The 10,551-nt window shown below is 48.7% G+C and overlaps 1 protein-coding gene across 3 annotated transcripts in view; it reads left to right on the top strand.

Moving 5' to 3' along the window:
* Positions 1-3,669, top strand: part of POLA1 (DNA polymerase alpha 1, catalytic subunit) — a 285,949-nt gene extending 282,280 nt beyond the window's left edge. For 2 of the 3 annotated variants that reach the window (XM_061135837.1, XM_061135836.1), the window contains one exon: positions 2,965-3,669. In XM_061135837.1, coding sequence (XP_060991820.1) covers positions 2,965-3,110 — 146 coding nt within the window. In that variant the 3' untranslated portion in view covers positions 3,111-3,669. The remainder of the gene's footprint in view (positions 1-2,964) is intronic. The other variant, XM_061135838.1, reaches the window with a different exon arrangement.
* The last annotated feature ends 6,882 nt before the right edge of the window (positions 3,670-10,551 follow it).

The raw sequence follows: 10,551 nt of genomic DNA, 5'->3' as shown, positions 1-10,551 counted from the left end.
GTTAAAATGTCTTTGCCTTGTGGTTCGTAGTGCAGTGTGTTTCTTTAAGTCCAAAAACGCTTTTACAAAGAGTAAAGCTGAAAAGAGATTTTTAGTTTACTGACACAGAAATAAAATATCCGAGAGATGGTTTCCTTAGATGGGAGAATACTCCATTAAAAAAAAAACAACAGTTCTGACATCTTATTTGATCCACTGACTTTTAAATAAAATATTTCAGACAAGTTCAACATGCAGATGATGGTCTAGTTCATCCCATATAGAAAATACTGTAGCTTGCATGATTTTGAGGTTTTAGACTCTTAATTAGTAGAAACCAACTTTTAAATTAGCAGTTAATTTTCTTGTCTGATAATACATTGTGTGAATAATGACTGTATAGGCTCACTTGGTTTTCATTGTTTTCACAGGGCTTGGGGACAGGATATTTTTTGGTAATGAGTATATAACCCTAAGGAATCCCCATGTAGACAGGACAAGGGTAAAAAAGCTGTAGATACATGTTCCCCCAAATCTTATTCCCAGGAAAAGCAGATTTGCTTTGTTGATGTATTACAATGAGTGATTTGGTGATACTTCTGTCCATTAGAGTATATTTTATTGATGCGCTTGTGTGTAGGAAGAGTATTTCCTTCCCTGTCTGGATGAAGTTTGGATTTTTTGTGCTGACTGTTGAGACAGCAACAGCTATGGCCTGTGGCGTCTCTGTGGATGGGGCAGGATGGCTGCACATCTCTGCTGCTTGCCTGACGGCCTCTTCCCCGACTCCCAGAACCAGAGCAGAGAGAAGGAATCTGCTTCTACCGGCTACATTAACTGATTTCCACCATTTAACCCTGTTTTCCCTTGAGTTCTAAGGTGGCAGGTGAGTGTAGCGTTAAGAGAAACAGGGTGATGGAAGCCTAACGTGGGTGGCCCAGGTGCCCAACACAGAGAGAGGAAAACCACAAAGAAGGGGTGAGCCCTTTCTCCCCACAACTCCCACCCCCAGTGCAGCCTGTGGCAGCTCATGCAGTTCTTTTTCCTAGAAGACCTTCCAAACGTTATTGATTCGATTCTCATTGGGGAAGCAAGTAGGAGCCTTTATCTGCATCTCTAACTGGCGTGGAATGGTGCCTCTGCCGTATTGACCGGCTATGGGATATGCTGGCGGTCACAGTTGTCTTTTACGAAGAAGAGCACCGAGTGACGCTGGTTGTCATTCTAACTCGGCTGTGTGGCAGCGTAAATAGTCCCCTTTCTAACCAACCTGGTGGGAAAAGTCAATATCCCATCAGCAGAGGAGGTAAACACATCAGGAGCTGTGCCCTCTCTCTTCCTCCCCTGCTCCGTCTCACCGCAGCTCTGTAAATGTCTCTCCCCGGTCACACACACATTTGTGTCATTCACATGCACGGGGCGCCGGCCGGCCGCCACTGCTCGGGCCATTGTTGTGTATTCCCAGACTCCGATAATTAGAACTTTCAAAGTGTCTTTCTCTCCTTGCTTAATGATGCACCCTCTCTCTCTCTCTCTCTCTCTCTCTCTCTCTCTCTCTCTCTCTCTCTCTCTCTCTCTTTTGCCTCTTTTTCCACCCGCTTTGGGCACTTAAATCCTCTCTACAAAACTTTCTGTTGTTGTTTTTTGAAAGGCAATTGATGTAATTTAGAAAAGGTTGTGGAGAACAAACGTGAATGTGTAGCTAAGGAACAAAAATCTGGAGACTTGAGTTTTCATTTTCCGGGTGTTTTGTAGACTTCACTGTTGCTCTGTTGTTTCCGTGGGGTTTTTTCTTTTGGTGATTGATGTGCCCTCCCTTCCATGTTTCCTTCCTGATGCTTTCCTAACCTGGGGCGCCAGGCAGCCTCGCTCCCCCCAGGCTCCTTGGCACAGGCCAGCATTTGGGGGCCTGCCATGTCTATCTGGGAGCAGTGAACAGGGGTGCATGGATACGGGTGCACAGTGAGCCTCACCACGGGTGAGCTTAGGGTTCTGGCTACCTGGATCTACATTTTTACATCCCAGATCTCCAGCTATGTGTCCTGGGGCAAGTGACTTAACCTCCTCAGCCATCAGATGGGGATTTTTTTTAAGGGCCTCTCCAAACACCTCAGAGGGTTCCCGAGCAGCTTTGAGCAAAGCTGTGTCATCTTAACCATTGTGGGCAGAGTTGGCTACCCCAGGGATCACCCTGTCCCTAAAAGGCCAGACCTGGGTGTCCCAGCCCACTGCCCCTTCCAAAGAACCAAGTTTAGAGGTCTTAGACTCTGGGGGGAGAAAGGAAGGATCTTCTCTCTGGCTGAGAGTGCCCTGAGCAGAATGGGAAGGCCAGGGATGAATGGGTGGAAGGAACAGGAAGCAGAGAAAGGGCAGCTACAGATCTCAAGTTCAAAGGTACATGGTGTGTACAAAGAAGAAAAAAGCAATCTTGCCAGTGGACAGGTGCTCTCCAGACAGCATATCCCTTGCCTCTTTGAGCAGAGGAGATTTTGTATAGCAGAGGGATGCAGATGGAAAGGACTAGAAGCTGACTAGGCCCATCTGATCCGGGGAGTTTGCACTGGGAGGCTCTGCCTGCCTTTTGAAGCAGACTAGTTCCTGCCACGTCTGTACTTTGCATGCTCGACAGCACCGCGAACCGGGTGTCTGCGAGTGGAGTTCACCTTGCCTGCCGCACATGGCCGTGCACCTGCAGTTCCCATCACTGAGAGTGGCCCTGTCCCGGTGTGCTGAGTCGGCTAGGTGCTGAGAAGTGGCGGGCAGGGGGAAGGAAGAAAATCTTCTACAGAGGACTCTCTGGGTTCCCTCTCCCCCAGCGTGGGACTGGCCCCAGGGGTAGACCAGCCACAGGACCATGAGGACATCTAAGACCTGGAGCTGCAAACAGAACTCACAGCTCCTGCTCTAGTGCTTCAGAAATACTGAATGCTTTTTAAAGAAGCTTCTTCTGAGACTAGTAATCCTTTTATTTTTATTTCTTTTTAGATAAATTGAAGAGGCAGTTTCTTACTCCCAAAGTTCTTCAGGACTATAGAAAACTCAAGAACACAGCAGAGCAGTTCTTGTCCCAGAGTGGCTATTCTGAAGTGAACCTCAGCAAACTCTTCGCCGACTGTGCTGTATGGTCCTGAGGGCTTCCAGGCAGTGGACCTGCAGGGGCGGTGGACAGAAGACCCACATCCTTGGCACCTGCATCATGGCCCCAGCCGCTTCTCCTGCATCGCTTTTCCTGTGGAACTACGATCATGTTTGTGTGGCTGTGACTTGGGAGGGGGGTTATCAAGGGGCAACTGCAAAGGTATTGAATCTACCAAACATCAGGGAACAACAGAAGTACCTTCCTCTGACAATATACCTTGTGCTGTTGAAACGCCACCAGGAGAACTGGCTGCTTCACACTGGCATTCAGCACTGAATTTCTAGGGGAGGGGGCGGGGAGGGAAGAGAAACGGAGAGTGGCTAGGAGGCAAGTGGCTTCTACCCAGGACCTTCAGCAGAGGCGCACCCAGAAAGAGGGGCTCACAGAGCCTGGTAGCAGGGCCGGCACTTTGCCTTTTCACATGCCAGTTAAACCCAGTCTGAACCCAAGTGCTTCCCAGGCCACTGGCTCCAGGAGCAATTGTCCTTCTCAGTCTTTAAGGGGGGAGATTTAGAAGCTGCGCGCTTACTAAATAAATTAAACAGAGCTTACTTGTGTACTGAATTTCTCCAGAGCCCAACCTGCACATGCGCACTGGGCAGCTGTTTTACGCTCACCTGCCTTTTTTATTTCCTCAAATAGAAAATCTAGGTAAAGGTTTATACAAAGGGAAAGCACATGTCAAATAATTTGATATCCTATAACATTTCATTAAAATGTGTATAGGCCGGGGCAAGGACCTTTGTGTTATATTCAAAAAAAATGAGGGGAGGGATGGTTAATCGGCCCTGGTGCTATTTTTCTCATTTCTTCAGAACGGTGCCTTTTTGCCAGAAACCAAACACATTTCAATGTAGCCATCTTTCCTTTCTTACGTTCTTGGTAAGATTAAAAAACTAAAAAAACATTTCCCCTTATACAGCTATGCTATATTTTTAAAAAAATATCTACCTGTGGAAAAAAAAATCTACATACTAGGTTTCATAAAGGAAATATATGCTGTGCTTTTTTTTTTTTCAATTCAGAATAAAGTTTTCTAAAGGGAAACCTGCTGCAGTGACTCTGTATCAGGTGCAAAGAGTGGACTGGAGGGGGCAGCCAGGAGTAAGGGATGACTGGAAACCATCCCCTGCCCAACCTCAGCCTGCTTATTAGGTCTGTGCTCAGAGATGCTTGGCATAATGTATGTCCCAGTGTTCTGAGTGGCATTTCAATATACTTTGGGTCCTTTGAGAGATGAAGTATGGCTTCTCATGTGCTTTGCTGACTTGCATATTCAAAGAGAGCTAAGCCAAGAGTCCAGTACCGTCTCCTTTGGGAGAGCAAGATGGCCTCTGAAAGAACCGCCCCCACAAGAGAAAGGTCACCCAGCCTGGACCCTAGTGAAGGCATACTTATTGTGTAGTACAGATGATGCCACCTTATACCTTGCTTTGCCTTCTCTTTTCTTTCCATCACCCTCTCCTCCTTTCTCTTCTTACACTCAGGTTCTAAGTAGAAACACTTTGGGTTTATGACCATGTCAGTTAATTAATGCCTTGGTACCTCAAGCTCTGCAACCTGTCAGAAGTTGCAGCACCCAGGCTGCTCTGGGAAACTAAGGATTAGTGTGTTTTTTCCTTGCTGTTACCATATAGGATTATTAGAGATGGTTCTCTAATGTATGCTTCCTGTGCCCACACCCCCACTTTGCTTTCTGAAGAGAAAGCATGTTTTCCTTGATTTCTGGGACCTGGGGTTATTATGGCAAATACAAAACTTGCTTGTCAAGAAATGCCAGGAGACAAAAACAGCTTCTCACTGGTCTGCTTTTTGTCTCTGCATCTAGATGTAATCATTGTGAGGGCAGGAACCATTTGTGTAGAAAGTGCATAGAAAGTCAGACATTTCCTAGTACAGTTCCCCAAAAAAGCTAACACAATGGTTGATATTTTCTTATTCAGATCAGTAACTCCAGGTTAGTTAAGAAGATTTTCTGGGAGGCACCTAAGAATTCCAGGAGGCATTTGAAGATTCCAGGATTTTATAGAAAGTTGCAACTTTAGGATTGAGTGGATCTCTCTGTTAGACGATTGGAACACGGCATGGTCACTTTTCTCTGAGAAAGGTTTCTTCTTGATTTGCACCATCTGATAACACATGGGTAGGGTGGGTACCAAGATGCCGCCCACTTTGAAAGGGGGAACTTCCCCATGTGTCTTCACAAGTTCCCTGGCATGGGTGTTAATAAGCTCAGGTGATAAAAGTGAAACAGGCCGGGTTCCCTCTAGAGAGTGGCAGAATCTCGTTAGCCCGAGTGGCCATGTCCTGTCCAAAGGAGGCAGGAGCTACTCAGCAATTCTGGGAGGGACAGAGCCCTGGGTGGCCATGGGATCACGTTTTCAAGAGCCAGGAATCCAGATATGGCCATAAAGTATCTCAATTTCTAAACTTTGGCAACTAATTTTAAAAAATAAAATTCTAAATGCTGTGGGCCGGGCTAAACCTCTAGGATAAATTTTATCCACTCCAGTTGGAAATAGGGCCCTAAAGGAACCCATCTGGATTTTTTCTGTTTCCTGTTGAATTTAGGGGCCACCAACAACAGGGAGCACATTTATTTTGGTCATAACTTGCTAACTCTCAACTCTCCTTCCTGTAAAAGGGGATGTGGAGACCGGAAGTCGAAAATCCTACAAAAGCATGCTCAGTTAAGATTTTAATTTGTCCAGGAAACAGATGGAGTTCGTCTCGAGACTGTTGCCCAAGACATGGAGGCGAGTCAAAGTTCACAGACTGGAGTTTGGCAGAGGCTGGTCAAAGGGGATGAATTCACTGCCCCTACCACCAGCCCTTTCTCCAGCCCATACCTCCTCTTACCTCCAGCACATACAGATGCACCTCAGCATGCCTTTTCGAACAGATTGAAATTAGTTTGGCAGGTAATGCAGAGATAAGGAAGCTCCAAAAGCAGCTTTCTCTATCTTGTCAGGGTTTTATGAAAAACACTAAGCCCCAGATCCTCTTCAGAATTCACTGACCGTCAATTCAGTTCTCCCATCTCCCATCCCAGACTTTAACCCGCCTTGCCTTTCCCTTTCTCTCTCTCTCTCTCTCTGCTCACCTAAATATTTCTTAATTGAACGGTTTGCTGTGGAGCTTCCTTATAGCAGTTTAATAGATGAACTCATCTGAGCCAGCCTCAAATTTCAGATTAAAATTCCTTCATCCCGAAGGCAGCATTATCAGGTTGTTGGAGGCTGTTTTCAAACCTTGGTTTTGAATAGCAGCGGCTCTGCATTAATTTAACCACTAAGCTAATAAGTAGGTTTCGTTTTGTTATGCTAAGCTTTATTGCTTTTCTTTTGATCAGAATGGTGTTGTTGAGCAAAGCAGCAGACAAGGCATTCTTTGATGAGGGAATTAGCGCTCCATTCTTCCTCTATTATTCATAGCACAGTGGAATATGTAAGTACCTGAGGGTGTCAAAGGAGCGCAGGTTCTATTGCAAAGTGCTCGCCTTGTTTCTCTCAATAGCTGACTATGAGATGATAAACCGCTTAATACACTGTGCTAATTGGATGAGAGCAAAAAGAGATGGGAATTAAGGCGAGGCAAAAGGAGAAAGTGCAACCAGCCTTCAATTCACTCTTTCACCACTTTACCAGCACCAAAGGAGGCACAAGCTTTCTATAAGCAGACTAGAGGTTTTGTGCAGAGATAAAATGAACGTGTTAGTGGATTCAAGTAATACACTAATTATTGCACAGTATAAATACCACTACTGGTTTTATAACAGGGAGGTAAACTTCTTTTGAGAGGGTTATAGGATTGCTTGGCAGTGGTGTAGAACCTAATAAGGGCCCAGAGTAATAACCCCTTGGATTAACAAAATTGCTGCTTGTAGAAGTATGATTCAGGCTTTTACGAAGATTTCCGGAGAATGAATAAAAATGACTGAATGACATTTCTTAATGTATAACTGGTAATCGCTCCCTTTTCTTTAAAGAAAAAAAAATGTATACTTCAAACTGGACTGTTAATAAAGTCCAGGGACAACACAACTTTTTCCTTTGAAAAATGCTTCTCCCCCTCCCCCCACCCCAGTCAGGTAACAGCTTTTCTTCTCTCCGCCCCCCAACTAGGCTGCCACTGTCACTTAAATACATAAGCAATTGCTCCGTGGAACTCGGTGTTCCAAAATACCATTTTAGGCCCCATTTAAGACCCCTTCATTCAGACACACTCACTTTTGTGTATACACATACACACATGCTCACATACATATTTTTTCCTCTAAAAGCAAGTTGAACTAACTCATGTATAATTTCCTTCCCTCTACCATCAGCCACTTTTCCATTCTAGTAAGATATTTGCACTCAAAACGGTATGAAAAACAGAGGTACAAGTGCCTTGTCTCTTGGTATTACAGATCAAAACCAACAATAATAAGCGTTTGCCCCAGTGGGGGCGTGGTAATAGAAAAAAAATGGGAGACTGGCTGAGGCCTATACTGGTGACTTTAACTGAAGACTGGGTTTCAGGTCCTGAAACCTTCCCTTTGGTGATCACTCTCCCTAATTCATCCACTTTCTATCTTCCCCACACAAACTTGAGCTGTCCTCCCTAACTGTCCACAGTCCGGCTCATGGGCACCTGGTGACTGAAGACTTCTTAGGGACATCTTCTGAAATTACTCTGCCTACTGCTCCCTTCTTGCCTTTCCTTTCGAGGCCCATTCAGGATCTGACTAGCCTGTCTGAAAATGTAACAAATTAACTTGCCCTTTCCCTTCATCCTTCCCACAAAGGCCGAACTGCGCTCCCTCACCCCTCACCCCAAGATACTGTGGGGGTGGCCCTGGGAAAGCAGGTGGTGGGGCATTCGGGCCTGGGGGTGATAGGGAACAGCCATGCCCCCATCACAGGGGCTCTCCTGAACTCCCCTGGGCTCTGCATGGCCTCCTCCTGGGTGGAACAGGTTTGCTTAAGGTTGGGGAGGGGGGTCAGCCGCTCCCAGCATTGTGACTGCGTTCCCAGATATTGGGGCCAAATTGGGTTGCCATTCATTAATAATGCTCACAATAAGATTAAATCATTCTGGAAAATCTCATAAAATCCCCCTAAGTACGCTCCAGTGGCTCTTTCCAATCCCCATCATTCAGCACTTGGGGAGGTTTGGAAGGAGAAGAAAATTGGTTTCTTTGCTTTTAATGCTGCTTTGAAAAGATACTCAGAGTTTGTCATGCGTGACATGTCACATGTTTAATGTGGACTTGCTGGAAGTCAGGGGGTCTTTAGCGTGTGATATTTATGGGGAATATTAAGTGCAGAATGAGGTCCCTCCAGCTGGGGAAAGTTGAAAGAATAGGAGGCCCAGGACCGGGCTTGTTTGCGGCATCAGAATGACATAGGATTAAGAGTTTGTAAAACAAGGAGCGGGGTTCTCATTGGCCAGTAATAAATGTAATCCTTGGAGGTAATTTCACGCAATTTGCTTCTGCTCCATGGAAGGGTCAAATGAGAAAAAATGACTTAAAAAAGAGTTCATTAACAGGAAGAATGGTACTGTTTCTCGTATACCATCCAACTGGCAGCCTGGAGGGGGGGGGGGGGGGGAAAGCCCTACCTAAACAAAAGCCAAAATCAACGGAAAATTGATATTGACCACCAACCCCCCCCCCCAAAAAAAAGCCCTTTCCCTCAGGCCCCTCCTGCGCTCCGCAGTCCCCACCCCACCTCAAACTCTTCTGAGTATCCCTGTCCACCCCAGGAACTCGACCTTCACCCCAGGAGACTCTGTGGAGTCTGGTGAAGGCTTGAGACACTCAGATCTCGGGGAATGTCCTAGAAAGTTCCTGCTGAGCCTGCACCCCGAGAAAGGAGTGTGCGGCGGGAAGGGCTGAGCAGAGGTAGTTGGCGCCTACTCCCCGTGCCCGGGGCCGGGCCCTGCTTGCGAGCTCCGCCCTCGCGAGCCAGGGCCAGGCCGGGTGGCCCGACGGCCAAGATCCGAGGAGCCCCGTCAGCCTTGGGCCCCGCGGACGCGCTCCCCAAGGTGTCCGGCGGGCGGGGGGATTGCGGCTTGCCGGCCGGGCGCGCGAGCGGAGGACGGCCGCGGCCGAGGGCGGCAGCTGCCGAGCCTTCGCCCACCCCCGCGTCGCCGCTGACCTCTGCCCGCCCCCGCACCTGCCCCTAGGCCGCGCACGCCTGCGCCCAGAGCGGCGAGGGGACCCGCCCCCCTTCTTTGGGCGCGGCCCGGGAGCGCGCGTGGAACCCGGCGGGCCCGGCCCGGAGACGCGTCGGCGCCCCCCGCCGGGACCGACTGGCCCGCGGCCTGGCGGGGCGGCGGCACCGGCTCCGAGAGCCACGCTAGTCACGCCGCGGCCGCCCCCCTCCCGCGCCTGCCCCTCTCCCCAAAGGTCCAGCGCACTAATTACTACAAATTGAAACTAATTAAGCTTCTCTTCCCTTTCCCATCACCCTGGGAGCTTTGGCGAGACCCGGCCCCCGCGGGCGGGCTTACACCGAACGGTCACCCGGGGGGCTCAGGCAGGGCCCGGGGGAGGGAGAAGCTACGGTCGCCGCCGGCGCGGGGAGGGGTGCGCCCAGGGGGTTTGCAGATTGCAAATCTGCTTGGGTCTCCTCGCGAAACCTGAGTTGTTTAGATTTTTTTTTTTACAAGTATATACATTTCCCAATGCCTGGATAAGTGATGTAATGACATTTGTCGAGTTAAGATCTGCCACTTGGATACCCCTCGCTGCCTTTCCATCACTGTTTCTGCGTTCTCTCTCCCACTCTCTCCCTCCCTCTCTTCCCCCCACCACACACCCTCCTACCCCCCCACACACACTCCCTCCTCCCTCCTCCCCGCGCGTGTACCGTGTAGCCCGCCCCCTCGGAAGCCAGCGCCTGGGCTCCTCTCTGTCGCCATTACCTGTCATCTCGGACTGCGCACTTCCTTGTACGTGGCACTTTCCACGAACAGTTTCCTTCGCCTTCCCAGCTAAGACTCCCCGCTCGCTTCAAATTTCTGTCTTCACCGTCAACGCCTACAGTAGACTCACCCACCCTCCCTCAAGCCCACCCCACCTCCGAGGCCCAGGCCCCCCAGCTCCCACTACAACACGACCCAGGAGAGCCGAGATGCACGTGGAAAGCTCCGTGGCGGCGGCGATCTTAACCCTTCTTAGGAAATCCTACGGATCCTCTGAGGATCACATTCAAACCAGAGCCATCTGCCAGAAAAACGGGAGTGCAGATAAACCCTGGGGGAGTAGGGGCGCAGGAGCCCACCCGCGGTCTTCTGGGGGGAGGGCCCTTCTACTGTCCCCTCAAGCGCCTGTAGAGAGTATTCACACTTCCTTTTGTTAAACATATATTTTGTTTTTATTTTGAGCGTGACACTTCTCCACTAGATAGCAAGGAAAAGTGATAACAATTACACATTACACA

This window comes from Dama dama, chromosome X, assembly GCF_033118175.1.
Source record: "Dama dama isolate Ldn47 chromosome X, ASM3311817v1, whole genome shotgun sequence".
NCBI classification, from domain to species: Eukaryota; Metazoa; Chordata; class Mammalia; order Artiodactyla; family Cervidae; genus Dama; species Dama dama.
This window is presented reverse-complemented; position numbering and strand designations above follow the sequence as displayed.